The 25,984-nt window shown below is 43.6% G+C and overlaps 7 protein-coding genes across 7 annotated transcripts; 2 read left to right on the plus strand and 5 right to left on the minus strand.

Moving 5' to 3' along the window:
• Positions 1–441: 441 nt before the first annotated feature.
• Positions 442–1,735, plus strand: BP01DRAFT_315497 (putative NADH-ubiquinone oxidoreductase 21 kDa subunit; the record flags this gene model as incomplete). Its single annotated transcript, XM_025572560.1, has 5 exons — positions 442–501; positions 571–587; positions 651–856; positions 916–1,118; positions 1,202–1,735. 5 exons carry the CDS (start codon positions 442–444, stop codon positions 1,268–1,270), a joined length of 555 nt encoding a protein of 184 aa, XP_025433253.1. The 3' UTR covers positions 1,271–1,735.
• Positions 1,025–2,385, minus strand: BP01DRAFT_355066 (nucleoside deaminase). The gene is made up of 6 exons (XM_025574603.1): positions 2,231–2,385; positions 2,067–2,171; positions 1,725–1,933; positions 1,574–1,671; positions 1,422–1,523; positions 1,025–1,355 (listed from the first exon to the last, which is right to left on the minus strand). Exons 1-5 carry the CDS (start codon positions 2,285–2,287, stop codon positions 1,438–1,440), a joined length of 555 nt encoding a protein of 184 aa, XP_025433254.1. The 5' UTR covers positions 2,288–2,385; the 3' UTR covers positions 1,025–1,355; positions 1,422–1,437.
• Positions 2,386–7,365: 4,980 nt separating this feature from the next.
• atrA (protein kinase MEC1) lies at positions 7,366–16,247 on the plus strand (the record flags this gene model as incomplete). The annotated part of the gene is made up of 26 exons (XM_025573262.1): positions 7,366–8,024; positions 8,075–8,715; positions 8,774–9,078; positions 9,134–9,529; positions 9,583–9,735; positions 9,799–9,895; positions 9,954–10,433; positions 10,485–10,727; positions 10,781–12,010; positions 12,070–12,610; positions 12,667–13,144; positions 13,205–13,493; positions 13,553–13,650; positions 13,699–13,791; positions 13,852–14,013; positions 14,100–14,196; positions 14,243–14,437; positions 14,487–14,772; positions 14,823–15,020; positions 15,087–15,211; positions 15,271–15,353; positions 15,411–15,533; positions 15,596–15,683; positions 15,739–15,823; positions 15,884–16,002; positions 16,053–16,247. The coding sequence occupies exons 1-26, from the start codon at positions 7,430–7,432 to the stop codon at positions 16,245–16,247; spliced, it is 7,395 nt and encodes a 2,464-aa protein (XP_025433255.1). The 5' UTR covers positions 7,366–7,429.
• BP01DRAFT_355067 (RNA-binding protein with serine-rich domain 1) lies at positions 16,239–17,661 on the minus strand. Its single transcript, XM_025574604.1, has 3 exons — positions 17,257–17,661; positions 17,096–17,201; positions 16,239–17,039 (listed from the first exon to the last, which is right to left on the minus strand). The coding sequence occupies exons 1-3, from the start codon at positions 17,557–17,559 to the stop codon at positions 16,522–16,524; spliced, it is 927 nt and encodes a 308-aa protein (XP_025433256.1). The 5' UTR covers positions 17,560–17,661; the 3' UTR covers positions 16,239–16,521.
• Positions 17,662–17,818: 157 nt separating this feature from the next.
• On the minus strand, positions 17,819–20,465 carry BP01DRAFT_231029 (putative AAA family ATPase). Its single transcript, XM_025571205.1, has 2 exons — positions 18,691–20,465; positions 17,819–18,639 (listed from the first exon to the last, which is right to left on the minus strand). Exons 1-2 carry the CDS (start codon positions 20,194–20,196, stop codon positions 17,911–17,913), a joined length of 2,235 nt encoding a protein of 744 aa, XP_025433257.1. The 5' UTR covers positions 20,197–20,465; the 3' UTR covers positions 17,819–17,910.
• An 853-nt stretch (positions 20,466–21,318) lies between these two features.
• Positions 21,319–22,386, minus strand: srgA (Rab family GTPase srgA). The gene is made up of 2 exons (XM_025571206.1): positions 22,231–22,386; positions 21,319–22,174 (listed from the first exon to the last, which is right to left on the minus strand). Exons 1-2 carry the CDS (start codon positions 22,258–22,260, stop codon positions 21,521–21,523), a joined length of 684 nt encoding a protein of 227 aa, XP_025433258.1. The 5' UTR covers positions 22,261–22,386; the 3' UTR covers positions 21,319–21,520.
• A 663-nt stretch (positions 22,387–23,049) lies between these two features.
• On the minus strand, positions 23,050–25,593 carry BP01DRAFT_336943 (NCA2 family protein). Its single transcript, XM_025573263.1, has 4 exons — positions 25,501–25,593; positions 23,886–25,445; positions 23,709–23,834; positions 23,050–23,652 (listed from the first exon to the last, which is right to left on the minus strand). The coding sequence occupies exons 1-4, from the start codon at positions 25,515–25,517 to the stop codon at positions 23,412–23,414; spliced, it is 1,944 nt and encodes a 647-aa protein (XP_025433259.1). The 5' UTR covers positions 25,518–25,593; the 3' UTR covers positions 23,050–23,411.
• Between the last annotated feature and the right edge of the window lie 391 nt (positions 25,594–25,984).

The raw sequence follows: 25,984 nt of genomic DNA on the forward strand, positions 1-25,984 counted from the left end.
CTGGAGATCAAGAAAATGATAACTCAAGCCACAACGGGGTGGATAAGAAGGGGAATGAAGCCGGATGGGCACTATTATGTCGATCTAACTCACTATCGTAGACTGCTAGGCAGAGTACGCTACTATGACGGTTAGGGCGACGACGCGCTGTGCAAGCTCGGGACGCGTCTGTATTCCGTAAGTAGTGCAATACTATCTTACTAATTGTAGACTAGACTCAGTACTTCCAGTCCAAGTTACATCGCATACCGATACCGGCGCATGCAGTACGGTATTCCACAAAGCTCATTATGGTATATCTGTGATGACTAACCGCATGTTTGCGCGCTAGCTGGAAAGCGGTGGGCTGGGCATAACTCCTAAGTTCCAACTTCATCGCAGCAGAAGCCAATCCCTGAAGCACGATTATCACGCATCTTGCTCTAGCTTCGCCAATTCATCATGGCCACCGATAATAAGGCAGCGCTTGTTCCTCCGAAGCGGGCCATTACCGACTACCCGGTATGCTTCGAAGATACTGTTTTTTTGAACACAAGTTGAAGATCAAAGGTTGCTAATCAGTGTTGATAGCTAATTGATTCCGACCCGTATGAGCCCGTGCCTACTTATAAAGATTAACAATCGCGCAGAATTTTGATTGAGAGGTCTAGGCACTTGAAACGAGTCGTTGGCTATGCCCGACCTTCTGATTACGCCGTAGCCGGCGGATTGGCTGCTGCTTCCCCGATTGCGTTCTGGATCATGGAGAGGGTGAGCCCATCCCATGTCGGCAGAGGCGGCTTTGCTCCTGTCATGCGACTAGCAACAGCAATTGGTCTCGTCGGAGGTCTACATATATTTTACCAGCGATCCTGCAGTGAGTCCACCATCGCGGTTGGGGAATATAACGTTGCAGACGCTGATCGGCTGTTGTAGATCGCTTCTACGGTTTCACAGAAAACACACGAGAAGTCGAAATGGACATGAGAGAAATGGTAGGCAAGGTGAAAAGAGGGGAACCATTATACGGAACCTCCCAGGTTTCGCCATACTTGCAGGGTGTTGCCGCCAGAAATTCGCGTTATTCTCAGCTCTTTAGCCATGTCATTCCATGGATCAATATTGTCAACCACGACCAAGTAAGTTCATCAAGAACCCGTGCCACCCTGCACAAAGGCGTAGAGCAGGCAGCTTCTGAATCTCATGCTAATATTTTCGAAAGCACGGAGTCGATACTGCGAAATATTATCAACAAGCGGAACGGGAGCTCGAAGCGGAGCCTCTAAAATAGGTGTATGGCTCGCTCCCAGTATTGATTGAACTAAATAGTGACAAACATTAACTTATGCCCCATGTTCCCTTCTATTGCCGCAAACCTGTCGTTACTTATAATCAGAATCTTCAAATTCAGGCCGGTTTCGAGCCCATCCAGGATTGCGGACTTTACTGGGTCACGGTTCATTGAGTATGAGTCTGACTTCCCGAGACGCTGGTTTCAAAACTCGTTTTCAACTCACGGTTCTTCTTGGGCCGAGGCTTGGGTGCTGAACTGCAGTCAACGAGAGTAATATAGTCGATAGCCGGAGTGTCATACCATTCTCGTTTTCCTGTATATAAAAGCGCCGCAGTAGCATTATAGCTTCTTCCTGAAATATCCCTCCGTGGACGGGATACGGCGGGTCTATTGAGGAGCTAACAGTACATCTATCAGTGACTAGATTTCATTGATGAGGTCGAATACGAACTCTGAGTGTAGCGAGAGTATGCTTCCAGTCCCCCCAAAGCGGTCATTTCCACAGCCAAAATAAACAGTGCGTATCTGATATTGCCTCAAAGCAGAAGCACACATGACACAGGGTTCAACAGTCACGTAAAGATCTGTTGAATGAAGCAGCGACCGGGGGTATTTCTCGAGCATTTCCTCGATGGCGATGAATTCAGCATGCCTTGTGCCCTATGTTTCATCAGTTCATACTGTTGGTAGGATTATCTTTCCACTTTCCGTTATCTTTCATCTTTCCAAAGATTTCTGTGAGACACAATCATTGTCGCGCTCTCGAGGCTCATAAGCCTCAGAAGCGACCTACATTCATGGATTTATTGGTATCATTCATCCCTGAGCCGACAATTACATCATTATGAACAAGGACACATCCGACTGGCGTCTCGCCTGTCTCAAGTGCCTTTTCGCCCTAGAAGAAGATATGAGTTTCCTACTATTTTCTCAAACAATTCCGGTAAGCACGATTACCATTATCAGTGCTTGCTTCATGAAATACGCGTGGCGAGAGTCGATATGATTGGCCATTGCTATAATATATACCGAAAAGATCGAATGCAAGGAGCTGCTGACAGAAAAATTGTGTCGAAAAGGAGCCGAGCCGAGGTTGGAGAGGTGATTCTAAGCACTTATTGAGTTGATCAACCTGGGTCAAGCTGTTCCACATTTAACAGTGCAGGACCAGGTAGAGTATGTAGAATTCGAACATGCTCCTGTACTCTGTACTGCTCCATACATACAGGCAAACCTGTTATTTCAACATGTATTTATACCACACTGAGACCTGTGAGCTGATATCAACTATAGTCACTGATGTTTTCACAAGAGTCATTGGTGTTAAACCTAGCGAAGGAAGGTGCAAGCCTTGGCACTGCTGACCCAATTGGGAAGATTTATTCAATTTATTATACAACAATAAATACAGGTAGAATAGAAAAACTGGTAGAATTAACTATATACAGTTAGCTAAATCTTTATGCTGTCAAAAATCTTTACTATTATATAAAAATTCTGGAATTTTTTTCCTTAAGTTTAAAATTCAAGATCTTAGTCATTTTAAATCTGAAAAAGTGATATTAGATAAAGAAAATTCCAGATTTCTTAACTATATAACTTTTATTACTCTATCTTCTGAACTAGAATAGATATTCCTTCAAAATATGAAATTTGGGTGTATTGGATTTATTAGCTAGTTTTTAGAGGTTTTTAAATTTTAAAAATTTCCTCTAATAGATTTGAATTTTTCTTATCCGAATTATCACCCTCAGTCTGGAACAATCATTTTCTAGTTTTCAATATTTTTTAAAGTGTTTTCTCTTATAAAAAAGCTGCCCTACTTTTACCCGGCTTATCTAAGCAAGCACCCCATCAAACCCCCCCCCCCCCCCCAAATAAGCAAGCACCCCATCAAACCCCCCCCCCCCCAACATATATATGAACCATACTAACTTTCTCTTATAAAAAAGCTGCCCTACTTTTACCCGCCCCATATATATATGAACCATACTAAGCCTCCCCCCCCCCAACATATATATGAACCATACTAACTATCCTCCCTAGTATATATATACTAACCATACTAACCACCCCATGTAATGGTTGCTGGCGGTACAGAGGATTCTGCCCTGTTGTTCCGCCTTAGGCGGATCTTAGCTAGTTTTCACCCATCTCAGGATCTTCCTAAGCAACTTATTAATAATAATATCTTCCTAATACTAATAAATTTAACTTTAGTTTATAGTAGTATATTCTAGGTTCTAGATACTATATATATTTCTATAATTTTATCTAGTGACTTCTAATTACTCTTTATATCTTCTATTTCTCATATTTATTTATTTATTTATTCATTGCTATCTATCAACTTTAATTATCTTATAGTTAATATTCTGTTAGTTAATTATATTATAATCTTACTATAATGGTTGTTTGTAGTATTATATAATAGAACAACTACTATCAGGAGTAAGATCATCAGAATGATATACTATAGTAGTTATAGGAGTTATAAGGTTATTAATAGTAAACCTATATCTTCCTAATATCTATAAGACACTGATTCCTCTGTAGAAGACTACTAAATTCTTAAGAATTAGTTTATTTTATAAATATAGATTATCTTTATTATTATTAGATAAATCTATAGTATTAAATAGTTAATTTCTTATACAGTTAATAAATTTTCTACTCTAATGTAAGGGCTGAGAGCCCTACAACTCCCCTTTAGGGAAGAAAAGTATTATATGGGCGTATTAGTAGGGCCAATAGGTCTATAGTCCAAATTTAAGAAATAAATTAGCAACTATAGATAATACTAACTAAATAGCTATTATTTTAAATAAGTTCTATTATTTATTTTTTATAAGTTTACTTATAGTTATTCTAATTAAGAATTTAAATCTATAAGGACCTATACTCTTAATAAGACTAGATAGTTTTCTTTCTTAGTAATTAGATCTAATTAGATTTAGCTATAGGATTAAATCCTAGTTTTATCTACTAAAATAGATTAGAATTTAGTTAGACTACTAAATATACTACTATTATAATTAACTTCTAAAGTAGATTTAGACTACTACTATAGCTGGTAGTTAGTTCTAAAAGTTAAGATTAGACTAGTATAAGATCTACTATAAGAATATTAGCTAATTAAAAAATAGAATAAGATCTATTTTTACTAGAGTTCTAATTGATTATATACTATAAGAACTATAAAAAGAAGAAAGATTATAAGAGCTAAGAGTTCTATAACTTTTCTTTAGAGAAGAAAAGTATTATATAGGTGTATCAGTAGGGCCAATAGATCCATAGTCCTAATTCAAGGGATGAATTAGCGACTGTGGGTAATGCTGGCTGAACAGCTATTGTTTTGAATAAGTCCTATTGTTTATTCCTTACATCTAATAACTAGATTTTATTATATTTTAATTCTTTATTTTTAATTATTTAAGAAATTTATTACTATATTAAAATAATAAAAAATTAGAAAAAATTAATAATTAAATTAATATAAATTATTATCAAATATTACTTCTATTATTAAAGAGATTTAATAACTTAAGGATTATATATATTAATTAAAGTAGATTAATAATTTATAATAAAGAATAATCTATTTCTAAGAAAAATATTTTTCTAGTAAAATCTTATTAAGATACTACTAATTATTCTTTAAATTAAATAAGAATAAAAAGAAGATTAAGTTTATTAATATTTTTTATTTTATATTAAACTTTAATTTTAAAAGTATTAAGAATAGATTACTAATCTAGAATATATATTTTAGAAAGTTTTTAGAAAATATTTATTAAAAAATATAACACAAGCCTTGGACCCTCGCTATGCTCGGTATATGGAAGGGTGGGCTGCCTCACAGGCTTTCTTACAGGGCCGTTGGCAGGGCTGTTCCTCACAGGCTTACTCACAGGGCTGTTGGCAGAGCTGTTCCTCGCAGGCTTGCTCGCAGGGCCATTAGCAGGGCTGTTCCTCGCAGACTTGCTTACAGAGCTGTTGACAGGGCTATTCCTCGCAGGGCTGTTTACAGGGCTGTTCCTCACAGGCTTGCTCGCAGGGCTGTTAGTAGGACTGTTCTCGCAGGCTTCCTTATAGGCTTGCTCGCAGGGCTGTTGGCAGGGCTATTCTTCGTAGGCTTCCTTGCAGGCTTGCTTGCAGGGCTGTTAGCAGGGCTGTTCCTCGCAGGCTTACTAGTAAGACTGTTAGCAGGACTATTAGCAGGGCTATTAGTAGGGCTGTTAGCAGGACTTTCCTCACAGACTTACTCATAGGACTATTAGTAGAACTGTTCCTCGCAGGCTTCCTCACAGGCTTGCTCGCAGGGCTGTTAGCAGGACTGTTCTTTATAGGCTTCTCACAGACTTACTCGCAGGGCTGTTAGCAGAACTGTTAGTAGGACTATTTACAAGCTATTCACAGGGCTATTTATAGGACTGTTAGTAGACTTATTAGTAGACTTACTTATAGACTTCTTCACAGGGCTGTCTATAAAGTGGTTAGCAGAATAGTTGATAGGATAATTAGTAGAATAATTGGCAGAATAATTAGTAGAGTAGTTTATAGAATAACTTATATATAGATAGGATATTAAAATCATATAATTTAGAGCTAAAAGTATAGAAATTTTGATAGAGTAGGATTACTAAGTCAGCCAGATAAAAGTAGAATAAACTTTTTATATAAGAAAATACCAAAATTTCTATTTAAAAAATCTAGAAAAATTGAAAAATAGAGATTCTAAGCTAAAAATAGTTTAGACTATAGTAAAAATTCTAATTTATTTATAGAATTTTAAATTTTTAAAAAATATTAAAAATTAAGTCTAAAAAGCTTATATATATAAAAATTTTCTTTTTTCTTAATATCTTATCTATTTAGGCAAGTGGGGCTATAAATTTAATATAGAATAAAAGATAGAATTTTGCTACATATTTTAAGCCTATTTTTAGAAAACTATATAAAGATTTGACTAAGAAATCGACTTTTTAATTGAATTGTAATATTTTTGTATATAATAGTAGTAATTAGTATATTAAGACTTACTACTCCTAAGAAAAAACTAAAAGCTCTTTATTTTCTTTAATTTCTATAGATATTATTAGAACTTAAATATTATTATAATTGGACTGGTTGGTTAAGATACTATATTAACTACTATATATAGAAAGCTATATTACTCTAAAATCAGAAAACTACAATACTTAAAATATACTTCTCTAGTTAGTTAGTCAGATATTCTTAATTAAGATAAGAATATATATCTAAGATAGTTATATCTAATATAAATAAAAAAGAGTATTAAGTATATAATATACTTTAGACTAAATTCTCTAATTCTAAGATTTTTATATATATTAATCCTAAGATATAGTTATTTATTAATTTTAATACTTTAAGAAATAGTTATAATATTATAGTATATTATATCTGTGATAATAAGAAATTCTCTGAGCTTTCTAATTAAGATATTTTAGAATTTCTTCTTCTAGATATTCTAATCTATTATACTATTCTTTTATAGGTCTACTTATAATATAGGGTCTTTTAGATAATCAAATCAACTGTTTAATTAATTAAATTAAGTATTATTAAGAATTTAACTAATTATTTCTATCAAATAAAATATAGTATTAGCTTGATATTCAGTAACCAGTACTCACTTGGGTACTGTACAGTACGTATGAGGTTTCATTATCCTTCGGGCGCCGTGACTATTGTAATATGTACCGAGTTCAAATGAAGCAAAGACACTGCTTAATGGCAGATTAAAGCTTGCCTTATTCTTGAACTATGACTAGACTACTCCTAAGTAATACTCAATAGATGCTACTGTACTCTGTACATGTACATGATCTATATGATTACTTGCTGCGCCTCAAAAGGACAAGACAAATATGCTAGAGGAAAGAGTTTTCGTACAAATCTGCACAGCACTTACATGTGTGGACTGTACTATACTTCCTGTACGTACATACTCGTAGAAATCGTTTCGCTGCAGATTTTGGTTTTTGCTGGCTGCTGTTGACCGCCGTAGCTTAAGTAACCTCAATGTCCGTAAGTTAGTTAACAGGCCCTTGTCAATCCAGGCTATTCCCTGACATCACCTATCGCTTAAAGCTCTCAGAGGCACATGAACCATGTGCGATCGTATCGCCAATGGCACCTAATGAGCGCAGACTGACTCGATTCTCCTCAACGAAGAACAAAATACCAGATGTTACAGAAACGGTTTCTTCAACATTGGCAGCGCAGCTGGTTCCGCGTCTGTGCTCGCAAACCGATCAGACGCGTAGTCTAACCAAAAAAGCTTTTTCACAACTACGACATGAATTACTCGAAGGCAGATACAGCCCGCTACTGTCGAATGTCGGTATCGATAATTTCAGAAAGCTTCTTTGCATTGCCCTCAAAGCTGGCCTAGAGCCATGTATCAAGGATCACAGGCTTCAGCACGAAGACCACCTAAATCAGCTCTGCGACTGCTTGGATATAATTCAGGCTGTCGTTGACAACGCACCCTTAACTCTTGTTGAAATCGCAGATCCGGAAATTCTGGGAGAGGATGAGACGGTCCCTCTGTACTCGTGGCTACTTGTCCGACTCCTCCGAGTTATGGGTATCTGGGAGATAGACAGACTTAGAGAAAAAGTGATTAACATCCTCTCGAGCATAGCGAGCGTCCCGCATAAGCATGGCAGAACTTTTCATTCTTTTATTTGTATCTCTTCATTCTTACGATTATGCACCATGGGTTGGTTTATGTGTCGCATCAGTGTCTGATGTCTCGCTAACGTCCACTAGACCTTCTGCGTTCTCTAGAGGCTTTTCACTTCCAGCGATCATCCGTGGAGTATGCGACCAAATATTCTGTAGTCAGCATGAAGCAGCAATTCTCTATAGACCTCTGGAAACTCCGTCTGCCTCATGGTTCCATAAATGCGAGCATCAATTCAGGAACAGTCCTTCAGAGCGTTTTGCTTTGTGCCGACATGTTTAAGTTCAACATCAACGCTTACATGTTTTCCGATATGCCTTATGATCGGCAGGATATGCTCTGGTTCTTGAATGGTTATCAGCGCCTCTGGGACCTGGCCATCCTCTGGCTTCGCAAGAAGTTTTCAGCACCGAACAAAACCAGCACACAGATATGCGTCCGCGTAGCAGCGGCGGCTGGCGCTCTCTGCACTCAGGGAAAATACGCAGATCAAGACTTCGAGTTGGCTCGCATTGTGCTTTCAAAAGTTGCAGATATGCTGACTGGTGATGATCTGGTCGATTTCCCAATTGTGCAACTCGAAGTGAGCCACCTCCTAGACATAATAGTCGAAATGTGGAGATGTAAAGTGCAGTACGCTAGCATCACGGACAAGTCGGTGTTGCTGAGCTATGCAATGACGAAAAAGAGACCTACGTTTTTTCAATCCTTAGAACCACGTCTGCAGGTGACCGAGCACAAATTGTCTCTTATATGTGTCCATCGTGAGGCTGATTGATAGGTAGGCATCGATTGAGCGTCTCCTGAGCCAAGAATTACCGTTGGAAGCAGAGGATGTCAACGTGTTTGAGCTCTCCGTTTCTCGTGTACGGCACTTGGAACCGGGAGCTGCCAATGGACAACATTTGCGCACTGCTATCCAGTCAGCTGACAATAGCGAAGCTGGTCAAACTCCAAAGCGGCTCTGTGTTGCAGCCTCGAACGCAAGTATATCCGAGCGCAGCATATCACAGAGGCTTGTGTCGGAATTACTCAAGCTTCTTTGTGATCGAGACTCCGGCGATCTCATGGAACTTAGATCTGCTGTTTCGTATGTCGGATTGCTGTAACATGCTACTAAACAATATCCCTAATTAAGATTCTAGGGATTATTTTGGCGGGATCAATGAGCAAGCGAAATGCAAAGTCTTAGACACCCTCGGACTCTTATCCTGCGCTCTAGCTGGAAGCTTGGCACGCATTGACGGAGCTATCTCGAACGACTCATTCCATTGTTGCATTTGTGATGATGAGTACAGGAATGATTCTTTGGGTTCAGATCAGCAATGGCTCAGTGCTGACGGATTATGTGGCGTCTTTACCTCAATTCTCCCTTCACTCTCCCGTGCTGCGACATTGAGACTAGCCGCGATTTCATCTTTACGTAGAGTCATCATGCATGCACCCAATTGCGACTACATACGGCTTGCCAACTCGGCCTTCGGAGACTTCTATGTCCACTCCATGAGGAGCTCTGTGAGAGAGTTGCGTATAATGGCCGGGTATGTACTTCCGAAAATAGGCGGTCCAACCGTGTTGTTAATAATATTTCTAGGTACTCGGTGACATCGTTTGTCCAAAAAAGACTGGATCGGGTCAGTAGGCATGATAATTTCATTAGGATCTTGGAATGGTTACGTGGAATCACAGACAAGAAGGATTTGTATTTCCATGAAAGTTGCATATTGACCCTTTGTCGGCTCGCCAAGTAAGCAGTTCTCGGCTTCCAAAACTACTCACGAGTGTACTAATCCTTCTCGACTATCGTAAGGCACTCTTGTGACGAGGAATTGAACATTATTCTGCTACGTCTCGTTGAATATCTCGGCCACTCGAATCCATTCGTTTGCTCGGTCGCATACACTGAAGTATGTGTAGACCACTGAAACCGGTCTCTAATCTAGTCTTAGACTAACTTCTATCCAGCTTTCCAGACTGGCGCAGAATCTCTTGGTCACTCCCGCTGGCTTGTTTCGACCTTTCTGGAGAACTTTATCTGTTACTGTAGTCAAGAACTTTCAGTCTCGCCCTTACATGGCAGAACAACTGTGTGACCTCCTGGGTATGAAAGTCGATGACTTCTTACGCTTGACCGAGGTTCATGTTTTACCTTACCTTGTGCTCACACAAAAACGAGAGATCATCGCCAGGATGGGTGCCACTTACAAAGAAACCAGGACACCGTTCGATATATGCTCAGAGAAGAACAACCTCGCCGCTGTACTTGCGTTTCTATTGAGTCAGCCATCACCAAACCCGGAAGACAGTATAATGTCTACGTTGTCAATGGTTGATTCCGCCTTCGCAGGGCGTACGTTGGCCGAACTCCTGCGTATCGAACCGATTCTAATCGCCTGTGACATTCTTAAGAATTTGGGTGACTCCAGCGCTAAGAAAGGGGCAAGAGTAAGTGTGCATTCGGTGCTTGCTAGGCCATGCTCACAAATTATACCACAGTTTCACCAAGCGCTACACCTGCTTGCTGCGCTTGTCCCACGAAAATCTACCAATTCGCAGAAACGAGGCAACCTGATAGGTCACTTCATCGAAGAGCACGTCCTTGGCATCATAACACAATTTGCTCACGCCATAAATGATTTCCAAGTTAGACAGTCACTTTTGGAAAAGAAAAGGAATCTCGCAGCCATTGGAGAGATGATAAAGGTTGCTCAAGGTCACGTCAGTAGTGCTTTGCCGCAGGTCTGTTCTATACCTCTCTTACAGATCAGTGCAATTTAGCTAACCTGAAATAGATATGTGCGTGCTTGCGATCCGCACTTGAAATCGATGATTTGTGCAATCATGCGTTCATGGTGTGGGGAGTTTTGATTAACACACTTCAAAAAGAAGAGGTTGAGCCTCTCATTGATCAGACAATCTCTACTGTGATAAAGTACTGGGACAGGTTCACTCAGGAAACACAAGATCATGCTTTCGGACTGGTTAGTCATATCCTACGGCAGCATAGTGATGTGATACGCGATATTTTCCATACGATGCCTTCGCTTTCATCGGTAGCCCGACTAGCCAGCCTTGAGGTAGAGCTCAACGAGCTGAGGGGAAAGATGGACGTTCGAAGCCGATTTCTAGCATTTATCCGTCGCAGCCAGAGTGAAAATGCGGTGGTCATTGAGCAAACCCTCAAGGAGCTGGTTCCCTTTCTTCTTGCCAATGAGGGATTCGTTCATGCCTCGGTGCTCAGCGAACAGCCAGATCCGGTTGTTTCACAGCTGACTCGAGCTTTGCTTGATTGCTGTGTCAAATACAACGCGAGCTCAGAGAATATAACCATTCTCTCGACTCAGTGTCTGGGCTTGATTGGCTGCCTCGATCCCAATTTAGTGGAGACCGTCAAGGAGAAGAAAGATATACTGGTCTTGTCAAATTTTGACAGCAGGGAAGAGACCTTCGATTTCATTCTGTTCTTCCTCCAGCACGTTCTTGTCGAGGCATTTTTGTCTGCTTCCAACACTAGAGCGCAAGGGTTTCTCGCGTACGCAATGCAAAACATGCTCAGATTTTGCAATCTTGACTCAGCCGTGATAAGCCGGTCTCGTGATGTCCAAGGCGAGGAGAAATACCGGCGTTGGATGCAGCTACCTGAAGCTGTTCGCAACATCTTGACTCCATTCCTAACATCCAAATACACGGTCACAATTGGCGCCATTCATGCCAATTGTAAGTATCCTCTCTTCTCTCTGGAGCTGACTCACGGCAACTGGCTTCGATGCTTTGTGCAGGATCTGTTACGAAGTGCCAGTGGTGATAATGCACGACTCATATTCAGCGTCTGCAGTCGTGTCGTCAAGGGGCAGGGTATCTCAATAGCATCATTTCTTTTACCGTTTGCGGTTCTCAACCGCATAATTGGCGGAACCGAGAGTGAGAAGCAAGATTTGCAATGCGAGCTGGTACATATCTTGTCTTATCCTCTCCCAGAATCCAACAAATATGGATACGAGAACATTCTGCTATGCAGTCAGGTTAGTAAGTTTCACCTGGCTCGCAGTTACTGACTAACACGTTGATGTCATATGTCCAGAGTATCTTTGAAGTTCTGGATTATCTTTCGCGATGGCTGCAAGGGAGGAAGAAACAGCTAAATAGCTTCAAACATCACAGCCATCACACCAGTCGTAGCCACAAGGAGGCGTCCCGAGACGTGCTTCTGGATACGTACACTTCGCAGGTGAAAGCTGTGGAAGCATTGTTAGTTTCTATTCCACCAGAGATCATCTCAAGAAGAGCGGTCGAATGCAAGTCATTCTCACGGGCTCTGTTCCATTGGGAGCAATACATCCGTCAATTCAATAGTCAACCCGAGACACGGCAGGAGTCTAGTACTGAATCTCTGTACCAGCGTCTGCAGCATATCTATAGTCAAATTGACGAGCCAGACGGTATTGAAGGTATCTCGTCAAATCTCCATGCCTTGAATATCGAGCAGCAAGTGCTCGAGCATCGCAAGGCAGGAAGATGGGCCACTGCGCAGAGCTGGTATGAGCTACAGGTCCAGAAAGATCCGGATAACGGCGAAGCACAATGGAATCTGCTCACTTGCCTAAAGGAATCAGGACAACAAGGTATGCTAATCTGCATTTGTCCATCGCGGTTTTGTCGACTGACACAAGGTGTACAGATGCCATTCTAACCAGATTCGAGGCCCTCACAAGTACTGTTCCAAGTAGTAGATTTCTGCCCTTTGCAGTAGAAGCATCATGGATTACTGGGAACTGGGATAGGCTACATACTTATCTGCAGCTCAGTTCTCAGGATACACCGGACTTCGATATCGGAGTTGGGTTAGCTTTCGATGCTTTCCGTTGTGGTGACGAAAGGAAATTCGGACAACTCTTGAAAGGTTTGCGACTTAATGTTGCTAAGTCACTCACAGCCAATTCTGTGACATCATTACAGTCATGCCATGCCAGTGTACTAAGGTTGCATGCTCTATGTGAGATTGAACTCATAGTCAATACAAGACATGAGTCTCACATCGAGCCACGAGGCCCAGCCAAAGTGCGCGCAATTCTTGATCGTCGCCTGGAAATTCTTGGAGGATATGTTTCTGACAAACAATATTTGCTTGGTCTCAGGAGGGCATTAATGGAATTAACGTACAGAATTCGCTCCGGAGCTACGATATATGTACCTCATGTACTAACTGTGTATTTAAGGGGCAAATTCACCGACTCCGAGATAGCAGCTGCTTGGCTGGCTAGTGCGCGTCTTCTGCGAAAAGGAAATTACACCAATCAAGCATATCAATCAATGCTTCATGCTGCTCGCCTGAAAGACAGAACAGCCACCATTGAGCACGCCCGGCTTCTCTGGAAAGACGGCCATCACCGAAAAGCGATACAAACGCTTGAAGGTTCAATCATGGCTAACGAATTTTCGCTTTCAGAGGGTTCCGACTCAACGTCCGCATTACGTGAAAAACATCAGAATATTCTTGCGGCTAGAGTATATCACCTTTGCATCCATGCATATACCTATTCTGACTCGGGACATATCTCTCGTAGGCTCACTTACTTCTGGCAAAATGGACAGATCGTGCTGGCCAAACCCAATCGGATGTTATTGTTCAAAAATTCAGAGAAGCCATAAAACTTCAGCCAAGGTACCTACCATGGTTTCCCTGTGTGAATTTCATATTAACCATGTCTAGATGGGAGAAAGCGCACTATTATTTAGGCAAGCACTACAACAAGATATTGGACTCTGAAAAGGCACGGCCTCTAGGGAAAGAGGCTCAGATATAGTCTGTTTTCCCCACCATAAATTCTGTGATGTTGAAGCAATTTCTTCTGACATTTTCTAGTCTGAGTGGCGAGGTCTCGAAGCTCGTCGTTGACAATTATCTGCGATCATTGGCATATGGAAATAAATATGTTTTCCAATCACTGCCGAAGGTGTTGACCCTCTGGCTGGAACATGCATCCATCGTTGAACAGCCATTTGACCCCAAGCGAGGAGACAATGAGTGAGTGGTCTTACTCTCTCTCTTAATTGTGTTGCTGCAACAGCATCTCGTCAGACCCTAGCAATTATTAACATTCCCGGAAAAAGGGACTTCCAGAAACATACCCTGCAGCAGAGGAAAAGGAGCCTCGAGGACATGCATTCGCAGCTGAAAAAGTACATACATCGAATCCCGGCCGCGCTGGTAAGTTTTATGACAACTTTCTGAAATTTTTTGCTAATGAATTCAGCTTTTTACGATTCTCCCTCAAGTGCTAGCTCGAATCTGTCATCCTAATACTACTGTATATGACCTCTTAACAAAGATTGTGGCAAAAGCTGTAAATTCCTTCCCTCAGCAAGGGCTATGGACTGTTCTCGCCGTGGTCAAGTCGTCTTCTAGAGACAGAGCCTCAAGAGGCATTAGTTGTCTTCAAAGGGTCACAGTACGTCAAACGGATGAACAAGGTGTATTCTCAGTACTAATAAAAGCAGGACATAAACAAGAAATCAAAAGCAGAGCCACCCATCTCCGATATTCGCGCGATGATCAATCAAGGGCAAAAATTTTCAGACGAAATGCTAAGACTATGCATAGCACGCATTGAAGAGAAGGTATCGAGGGTGAACCTCAGAGCCCTTGGCTTCAATCACAAAGTGGCACCTTGTCAACTTGTCGTGCCGTTCCAGGCAATGTTAACACCGATCTTGCCAGTTAGTCATGACTCGGAGTATTTGAAAAGCTTTAGAGCTTTCCCAAGAGACGCGACCACGATCGAAGGTGATCGAATCTCAATTCATACTCTTGCCTTGTATGCTAACCAGAGATAGCTGTTCTCGATGATGCTCAAATCCTCAATTCACTTCAAAAACCGCGCCGTATCAGTATTCGAGGGTCCGATGGAAGGATATACAACGTATTATGCAAACCCAAGGATGACCTTCGCAAGGATCAGCGTCTCATGGAGTTCAACAACATGATTAACAGATTTCTGAAGAGAGACGTTGAGTCAAGCAAGCGTCGAATGTGTAGGCATTTTACTACTAGAGTACTTTTCCCTTTATTGTCTACTAATCTATTGTGTGACTCGATAGACATCAAAACGTATGCTGTGACGCCTTTGAATGAAGAATGCGGACTGATCGAATGGGTTGACAATCTTCGTACTTTGAGAGAACTTGTTCTCAAGCTTCTGAAGGAGAGAGGGATATCGCCAAATGTGAGCTAACTACCTTGAAGCTGGTGGAGAGCAGAGTGCTGACCTAGCTCTCGTCACAGTACAACGAAATACGGCATATTCTCAATGAGGCATGCTCAGACTTCTCAAAAGTTTCTTTGTTTAGAACCAAGATTCTTGATAAGTACATATCATGACAGACAGCCCGCGTCGCAGGCTGGTTGAGCTAAAGACTTGCTAGATTCCCTCCAGTCCTCTACGACTGGTTTGTCGAGATGTTTCCCGAGACAGAAGCCTGGTTTTCAGCCAGGATTCGTTACACCAGATCGTGCGCTGTTATGTCAATGGTCGGTTATGTCTTGGGGTAAGTCGGATGGGTTGCAAATTTTCAGTAGTTTCGAGCATTTTACTGATCAACTCCAATAGGTTAGGTGATCGTCATGGTGAGAATATCCTTTTTGAGGAAGGGACGGGTGGAGTACTACATGTTGACTTCAATTGCCTTTTTGACAAGGTACGTCTAAAGGCCAGAATAAGAGCCAGGCCCTTATAGATTGACTCTTGTCCAGGGCTTGACTTTTGATAAACCTGAGCTGGTTCCTTTCCGCTTGACACAGAACATGGTTGATGCATTTGGCGCCTACGGGTATAATGGTTAGTGGGTTACGAATCCTGGTAACACGAGCTTCGAAACGTTGACAAACACACGCACAGGCCCCTACCGCAAGACCTGCGAAATAAGCTTGGGATTGCTTCGTCACAATGAGGATGCACTCATGACTGTCCTCGAAACTTTCCTGCACGATCCAACCACAGATTTTATTGGGAAGAAGGTAAGCGCGTCGAGTCCCGGTAGAAACTCATTCTTACTTGAATGTCATAGCGCCGCACACAATACGCAAGTGTGCCTGATACCCCTGCTGGTGTACTAGAAAATGTTCGAAACAAACTCCGGGGTCTTCTACCTGGTGAATCCGTCCCGCTATCCGTGGATGGCCATGTTGATGACTTAATTGTGCGGGCAACTGATGAACGAAATCTAGCAGCTATGTATATTGGGTGGTGTTCATTTTTCTAGATCGAACCAGATTTGAGCTTGCATTCATCAAAATGAAAAAACAACAGCTCTTTTTGTAGAGTACATAGAACCATAGGGAGCTGCTGGCCAAACATCCTGAGTATGAACATTGAATTGTGATCAATTGTCGCTACTTTACGTCGGAGGACTTGGAAGAACTGATCATTAAATTTGCGTTGGGGCTAATCATCCAGGATCAAAAATATAACTGCAAATTATCGTTCGTCCATAAGATCAGAACACGCCCATTGAGCGTCTATCTCACCGTATCATGTCAGTAACGGGCTCTGTTCAGGCTGGGGCTCCGACTCCTATCACTACAGCTGCTATATTCATAACTGCTGTAGCTGGGACTGCGCCGTCGACGAGGACGACTATTTCCTCGCGAGTGCGTCATCCGTCTTCTTGGTGATACCGACGGAGTTCTTGAATATGATCGTGAACGGCGAAGAGATCGAGAGCGCGAAGGAGATCGTGGCCGATAGATGTCATGCCTATCCATAGGTCGTGAACGCCTGGCCCTTCGCGGAGAGGTCTGCCTCTGCTGAAAAGGTGAACGGCGAGAAGCACGACTATCCAAGAGTTGTCCGCGACCATGACCTTGACGGCTGAAGCTACCTCTCTTGCGCTGACTTTGTGGCGGCGGTGAGCGCGAGAATGCTCGCCTGGGTAGGACAATGGACACACTCAAGACAGCTCCATCCAGCTGCGCTTCGTGCATATGTGCAATAGCAGCCTCCGCATCAGCAGGATCGTGGTATAGAATGTAGGCAGTTCCTCTATTGGTTAGGACTGCGACTAGTTAGCATCCTTGACTCCCGTGTTCTACGGGACACCGATCAACTTGCAGGCTTTATTCATAGGTAGATCAAGACTTTGTATAACCCCAAATTCGCCGAAGATCTCGTAAATATGTGACTCGGACACATTCTTTGTGAGTTTTTCTACAACGATCTTGACTGCGGTTAGCGTGGAGACATGTCGATAGGTGTGTCCATGTTCAACAAACCTTGGAGCTTCGTGGCAAGACGACTGAGGGACTGGGTGATCGGCTGTAATCATCCTCCCCACGCAATCTTGAATCTTGACTCCGACTTCGACTATAAGAACGTGTGCGAGAGCGAGATTGGCTTGTGAACCGATTGCCACTGCGCCGGCCGGGGGTGCGATCGATGGGTGGACTGCGCGTCACGCTCTTGTACCTGGACTCCGAACGAGATGATGGAGATCGTCGCGATGGTCTGGCGTCTCGACTGAGAATGGAGAGTCGCGGTGAGCGGTCCGTAGAGAAATTTCGAGGCGTATCAGACATGATGCATGACCTAAGGCTGGGGAGCCGATTCAAGAATCTGGGTGTAAGTTACGCGCGATTGATAGCCTGGGATAGCATTGAGGGAGATTCGCAGCATCTGGAAAGTAATGCCGGCACGGAGGGCGGAAGGTGTGGAATTCCGCCGCCCCACCTTTAATGAATTTAGACATGTTAGCTAACTTACTTGCATCTTGCTGTGTACACCTTGCTTTGCTTCGATCTTTTGTCTGTCAATGATACGGTGTTGATTCTATACAGGGAGAGATGTCTGTTTTCGAATCAATTATGCGTGTCCCCATGTCCAAAGTCTCACTTTGTAGTACAGATACTGATATATTTATAGCTACCTTTCTAAAGGTCGGTCGAGCTACCCCACCTTTCATACTCCTCAACAACGGCGGCTGTTATCTGCCTGCGAACTTGGTGAAGAGCATATTCGAAATGCTCCATTCGAATGTCCTGCTCATGCCCCGTTTCATCTTCCTCATCTAATGCAGCATCGCCGGCTGTCTCACATATACTGACAATCTCCGCTCCGGAGTAGCCTTCCATTTTCCGAGCTAGGAGCTCTACCTCTACGTCTGGATGGATCCTAGACTTACTGAACCAAATGCTCAAAATCTCCTTCCGGGCCTCGAAATCTGGCGGCCCGATATAGAGGATGTTATCCAGACGACCGGGGCGCATCAAAGCAGGGTCAATGACCTCAGGCTTGTTGGTTGCGGCAATAACCAACACATTCTTGAGCTCTTCAATTCCATCCATCTCGTTCAAAAGTGTGGTGAGGACGTTGACCCCGCCCTGAGATGAGCTGCCACGCCTCGAGGCGATCGCATCGATTTCGTCGAAGAAGACGATGCTAGGTCTGGCAGATCGTGCCTTTCGAAAAATTTCTCGTAATGCCCTTTCTGACTCTCCAACGTACATGCTAAGGATTTCAGCGCCCTTAACTGCCAGAAAGTTTAATCCCGCTTCCGTGGCCAGTGCTTTCACAGTCAATGTCTTGGAGCAGCCGGGAGGTCCATATAACAGGATTCCTTTTTTGCTGTTCACATTCAGTCTCTTCATTCTTTGCGGATGCTGTTTCAGACATTAGCCATGTCAAAGAATCGTCAAGATAAAGTACTTTACCTTGAGAGGTCTCTCAACTGCCTTTTGGAGGCGCTTCTTGATCTCATGCTGCCCGCCAATGTCCGACCATTTCACTTTTGGTGTTTCCAAGAAAACTTCCCGCATAGCAGTCGGGCGTGTCTCCTGTAGGGCGGAGACAATATCAACATCCTCAATAATGAGCGGTTTTTTTGCTTCTAATGCCATTAGACCGTCTGCCGAGTCAACAATCGAAGTACAAGCAAAAATTTCGCTTGACTGGCGTTTCCGTGCCTTTCGGCACACCAATTGAAGCAAAGCGAACAAATCAGCACCGACATAACCATGTGTCTTTTCCGCTATAAGATTTATTAGAGCATCGCTCAGCGTCGAGGACGAATTTCCACAAATGGCACGTAAGATTTCGCCTCGAGCCTGCGCGGTCGGCACTTGAAGCTCAATTTCAGTTGCTAATCGATGTGGTGTCCGTAAAACATCATCAACATCGTTTGGGTGTCGGGTTGCGGCCACAACCAAGACTAGAGCACCCTTCACCATGTCTAAGCATTCACACAAAGTAGCTGTCAGTGAATGAGTATCCATGCCCGTTCTCCTGGGAGCTATATACTCGAGTTGATCAATGATTATAGCACTCGGTTGACAACGCATTGCCTCTTGAAAGGCATTGCGCAGCTTGACTTCGGCGTCACCTGTGTTCCTGCCAGATGTAGAAGAGCTGATATTGAACGTTTTCCTCCATCCTGCCCCCCGTATTTGTTCCAGGAGTGCCGTCTTGCCAGTACCTTTGGGGCCATAGAGCAAAATACCCCGGCTATGCTCATAGAAAGCAGGCATGACCAGGGTACTGGCATCCGAGCTGAAATCAGCAAGACTCTCATTGATGCTATCAATCTGCGACTGCATCCCACCCAGACCGGTTGAGTGCACACGGAGATAGGACTTATTTTGTTCCAATGGCACCACATCCTCACCAATGAAGATTTTGCTAGTATCAGTGAACTTGAGCAAGGTACTACCATCACGGCTTAGGCTTGACATGTTGGCCACTTTGAAAGTGCGTCGCTGGCCTTTAAGCTCCAGCTCAAAAACCAGGCCAATGGCAATCGCATCGCATCTTCCCAAAGGAAATTCAAGTGACCAGGCCCAGTACTTAATATCGTTAGGCGGTATGGTGCCAAATCTTGTAATCTTGTCATCGTCTGAGCAGTCCACTAACGAGACCGTTTGCGCCTCTTGTAGGGGCGCGTCGACTTTACTAATCGCGACTTTTTCGCCAATTTTGAATCCATAGCATTCTTGAAGAGTCCTAGATGTTTGTACGACCGTGTTTTGAATGTTTTCGACCGCATTCCAGGCTATAGCATATTTGGATGCTTCGCCAGGTACATAAAGTGCACAGACATCGCCAGCCCGAAGTCTAAGAGAAGCCAGCGAGGAAGATGATAGGTAGACGCGAAAAGCATCTCGATGGTCGTTTCTGGTCTGCTTCGAGAGTGGCCGAACGGTAAAAGACCGAGTCTCGGCCATTGTATTATGCAAGATTTAGTGTTGGCGGCCAGACAACTTGGTCTCGAATTCTGTTTTTTTCGTATATAAGAGGATGAGTCAGGGGATGAAGAAGGCTGTGGGTAATGAGATGAGATCGGATGCTGATTAAATCATTTCTGGAGGAAAGGGATGGGGAATAATTGCGCGTAGTTCGGGAAGTGTTAATACTTCGAATGCTTGTGGAGGGCTTCCTTATGAGAAGAGTAAACCGTCAGTGTCAAGAGTTCGTTCAATTCAGGTCTATATGTAAAAGGAAGTATATGTATATGCTTGATGAGCTTTGATTTTTTCTGTTGCGGTGGGCGGGGAATTATGCATAAATGCCCCACTCGCAGATACCAGCAGAGAGCCAATTATCTGCAACATTACCTTTAACAAGGGTTTCAAACACAAGAGCTTCATTTTCTTGGGAGGCGATCTGAAGATCAACATTGACTTGAGTTACCTGCTATGAAAACAGATGATCAAATTAGCTTCCTACCAGTGTCTGCCTGCACCCTCCAAGTCGCTGCTATGGAAGTCAAAAGGACAAATATGTTAATACCTACTGTGCCGTAACTGTGAACACCTGATACTCTGTACTGGCCTTATCCGATGTGCTCTGTGTAAGTGAACCTTTCAAGGCGCCCTTTACAGGGTCGCAGACATTTGTATCTACTCTTGAGCTTGATGGCGCGATTGATTCAGCACCAATGCTTGGAGCATAGGGTTTGTCGAGAAGTCCATGCCGAACATACAGACGGATTTGTATGCTACCAGCAAACGTTCCTCCATTCAAGTCCACTCATGTTCATGATTCACGGTCAGTCTCAGAGAAGCATACCAATACCTGTAGACTTAGACTGTCTGGCGCTGAAGCAGGATGATCAAGATCTCTATCATGCATATCACGATCTTTGAAGAGCTACAATCCATTGGCAAAAAACGACATCGATTCCTATGAAAAGAATGGACTAGCTTACGCCAGATGCAGCCTTATACTCTGCTTCGTGTTACATATACAACGCCCACGTCAGGATTTGATTAGAGTGGTTTGATAGAGCCAGAGTGATCGATATCGAAAATGAAGGAGCAAGCGCAAAGAGGAGATTGCAAAAATGAAATAACAGTGATGTACCTCCAAATAAGCATATATCTCAGCGCCAAGACTTTCATACAACCGGGATGTTGCCTTTGCATCTACTGACGTGAGAGCCTTAGTATATTCAATCCATGACACATAAAACGGCCAAAAATGGGGCGAAGTGCAGGGCCATAAAGGAACAAGAAGGGTATGAAGAGCATTCCGAAGTGCCAATTGGGATTAGCAACACTTCCCACTTGTGTTGCCATTCAAGCCAGAACCTTGCTGATCTATACTAACACCCTGAGAGCTGACTTGTTCAGACTTTGATGTATCCATTCCTTTCTTGATATCTGCAGCAAGATCATAGAAAGCTTTTTCTATGTTGATGTTGTTCTTAGCCGAGACCTCTAGGAATGGAATACCAAGCTCATCAGCTAGTTGCTGGCCTTGCTCGGTTGACACTGCTCGCTTCTCTTCCCAATCACACTTGTTGCCAATGAGTATCTTGTGAACACCTTCACTTGCGTGTTGCTCCACATTGGAGAACCATGTACGGATATCTGATTCGGTGATCGGGGCATTAGTAAATGACTGATACGGATATGTCCAGCTGAACTCCTTACTTTGGAACGACCTTTCGTCGGTGACATCATAAACAAGCAAAATCCCCATTGCCCCTCTGTAATATGCTGTTGTGATTGTTCTAAAGCGCTCTTGCCCAGCCGTGTCCCATATTTGAAGCTTAACACGTTTGCCGTCGAGCTCGATAGTACGGATCTTGAAATCAATGCCAATAGTGGTAATGAAAGACGGTGTAAACGAATCTTCGCTGAATCGCAGTAGACAGCATGATTTACCGACGCCCGAGTCTCCGATCAGCAATAATTTGATCTGGGAGCAGACAGAGTTAGTAAAAATGAATCGTCAGTGCGGAAAATGTCACTCACCAAGAAGTCGTAATTCCTTGTACCAGCCATAATGGACTGGCCCTGAACACAGAGGTCCACTGAGGTCAAGATAAAGAAACGCCCCAGGTGATGAGCTTCTGCTCAAAGTCGAGACTTATGTGGAGCGAATATCGGTTTCTTGTTCGCTCCTCAGCCCTCGCTTTATCTTTTCTGATGGCTATCAGTGCACCATTCCTGTAGTATCTTTTGTTTGAGGTAAAAAAAAAAGCAGCATGTACCCTGTGTTGGTTTTCCGACTCTTTCGCGCACGGCACTCGAGAATATGGCCGTTGAGATGCCGAATGTTACCCGAATGGTGACAGTGATGGCTTGAAGGACTGCAACGATTCAAGCGTTTACCCTGAATACAAGGGGGTCAGGGGCCGGGACGAGGCAACAAAAGGAAAGCGGTTATATAATATTTTGAGCTTACTTTGCCTCAAAGCTCTGAGTCGGTCCCAACCGAGTTGAAAAAGAAGTACGGGAGAGAGGGGGGTGTGCCTTGAAAAATGTTTAATGTCAAATGATGTCTGCAATAAGATGCCAAGTTTGAGTAGGCTAAAGTAGGGATGCAACCGAACACTTGCGTGTGTACAACGTAGGCCCCCGAAGGCGGAGTAAGAACTCCGTGGATCAATGGTAATACATGCGCTACAGTATCGAACCGCTTGCCCCATACATACACCCGGCGCGCCGCCTTCGACATACCTTGAGACCCTCACGTACCGCCTGGCAGTGGTTTACACTCTGTATGTAATACCTAGATCTTACATGACGCAAGGAAACAGCTTGTCAGTATAAATTGAAACATTGAGCTGTCAGCCCTCCTAGTAAGTACTATGAAGTATCAGCTACCCAGAACAATGCTATGTGGGTCAGCCGGTCACCGTCACTTGAACCCCTCCACCATTATCTGTCTGTACAGTACATACCGTAAGTACCTCCCTTCTCCTCGGAACAACCTCCTCCGGCTTTGACTTGAACCATGACCTCTGATAGCTATAGGATATCATCACCTTCTGATCGCCTGGTGCATCCTGACAGAGAAGGCCAGACCTCGGATTAGCCATATAATTACCACAAAGGCGCCGCAACTTTGGTGCTTGACCTGGATGAATTCCACGTTGACTCAGACTTAGTTCCCTTGGCTGAGTGCTTGTACAAGACACAATATGGTGACTTTACAGCCATCGAGAATAAACCCACCCCATCCGTTCAATAACCTTGAGTTGTTGTTTTGCACTGTTCTTACTGATAATGTCCTTGATGTCTTCCCGGAATGCATGGAAATCAGCACCTCCTAGAATAGCTTGCGCTTTCTGAAGTAGGACCTCGGTATTGCATATAAGCAGACCGTAATCTTTGAAGCTGAGAGTACCGCGGGTGGACATAGTCGATAAAGTCAGATTACGATGCACTTGCCTAGAATAGATCCTATCAGATTCGGCTCGGGTCCTGATGAGGACAGGCCTACTTACCTCAGCGCGTGCCTTAATGCATGCTGCCGCCGACCGATGCGCAAACCCTTCCTACTGCCGAACAAGCCAAGGAGCCAACGAATTGAGGCATATGACACCAATAGACCGGGCGTCAGTCCGACGAAGCTATGGTATGTTAGCTTCACTCTCCCTCGTGAGAGGAAGTTTAATACTTACCCAAACACGAGCTCCTGACTCTTCAGTAAAGCATCAATGCCACCAATGGCAACCTCAACATCTACCTTTGTCTTTTGGATCTGTATCAGGAGTGTCCGTATCAAGTCACCTCGGACGGTTCCAATAAACGGCGTTCGTAGGTCCTTCTCATATGCCCTCAACACCGGCGTGAGATCACCTTCCCTGACTTTTGCCGTGATGGTGCCGATTTCTGCAGACACCAGAGACTCATCACTGGACTTGCGATGATCTAGAACAAAATCCACCACCATTCTTTCCAGACTAGCGCGATCAGCTTCCAGACTATTTTTGCTCATTAAGGCAATTTCACTCTTTTCATCGTGTCTTATGGTGCGAACGAGTCGTCTCAAAGGATCGATAACCCAGTTGTTCCAGAATTCGATCGTCGTTGATCCGGCATCTGTAACCAACCTGACAAGCTCGCGCCGACGAGCTGTGAATATCTCAAGAACTGTACTGGTTGACAGGGTTGCCAAGAAGAATACAAGCCAGTAGCGTACTATGAACGGAGGTCGCCCGAGCTCACTGTCATTGCTCTTTGTAAGCGCATTATACTGCGGGATTAATGTTCGGTGTATGTGTTCGAGTTTCTCGATGACATATTCTGGTCCCCTGGACCGCATGTTCTGATCCAGATGCATGCTGAGCAATGAACCTTCTTCCTCAGAGGTTACCGTGATTCTTGTTTCGAAATCATGGAGCGTGCCTGCGAGCAGATGTCGAAGCACTAACTCCAACCAAGTCACACTTTTCAAAACATTAGTGCACCAGTCGTCACTAAGAGTGCCGCCGCTATAACACTCTTCCAATTCATTATCAAGTTCAAACTGAAAGCATCGATCCATCAAGATACCCAGCGCGCTAGCATTTATGTCTTTCACCACATGCAGTAGTTTCCGTTGCTGCCGTATATGCAGTTTGGATGCAAGAAGTGGATACACTAAGCTCTTTCGTAAGGTAGATACCGTAATAGACGACACGCACCGACGGGCTGAGTCATAAAGATGAATCCACGAAGGCGAGATGTGAGATGCTTGGTTCCAGGCTCCGGGGTAAGACCGGGCAGAGAATTGACGTCCGAGCCTGTGCCAAAGCCACACGGGAGATGTCTGCAAGGTATACAGTCCTACGTACCACTGGGATTCCAGAAGGCTGTCCCAGTAAGTCGCCTCATCAACGAAGACAAGCGTGTTCTCGGAAAGAGTCTTTAGCGTTATGCCATATGTTTGAATGGAAGCTCTAGTGGCCGCAATCCAAGCTAGATCTGATATTGCTGATCTGTGCGGAGGCAGTTCTGGTGAGGTCCCGCAAGATATTGCTGGATTCTTGGGGAAATACGAGATCAATCGCGCGACCCTGTTAGCGGACATAAGTGGATTTGATTTTGATGCCACGGAAAGCAATTCGGAAAGACGCTCCAACGATTCTGTACTATGGAGTGTGCTGGCATCACTATGATTTTCCGGAAACTCTATCACTGAGCTGTTCGTGATCCGCTGCTGTAAAGTGTGAAGCTGTATATCTAGATTGTTGATTTTGCTATTGTCCAGTAAGCGGAAAGTGAGAGAAATTGATAGAGAGAAGTATTACTTACTCATTGACCACGAACATGGTTGGAGTTGACCCGAAGCACTAAGGGTCAAGTCGAGATGCGTTGTTAGAAAGAAACCTAGAAATTCATACTCCCTAGGTGGAAGTAGCCTACCGTACCTGTCAAGTTCGAGTTCTACCGCAGTCAACGGATGGCGTCACATTTAGTAAGCAGCACAGTTTGTGCTCGGTCCAAGCTCGGTACTCCGTTGTTCACACAGTAGACTAGACAGCGGAGCAGTACCTCGGCCTACACAGTACTCAAAATGATAAGGTAGTCTAGCAATTATCGCCTGGTATGTAGATACTAACTAGTCAGTACCTTTCTTGAATCACATAGTGATTACCAGCTACTTTACTTGAGCGCTCAACAGTAATACAAGTACTGTCTTGATACTACCTAGATCTGTTTCATTAGTTCGAGTAACGACCAAATGGTCGATGCATATAACTAGTCCGGCCATCCTTGCAGTGATTTTAAAGATCAA

This window comes from Aspergillus saccharolyticus, assembly GCF_003184585.1.
Source record: "Aspergillus saccharolyticus JOP 1030-1 unplaced genomic scaffold BP01scaffold_8, whole genome shotgun sequence".
Classification (NCBI taxonomy): domain Eukaryota; kingdom Fungi; phylum Ascomycota; class Eurotiomycetes; order Eurotiales; family Aspergillaceae; genus Aspergillus; species Aspergillus saccharolyticus.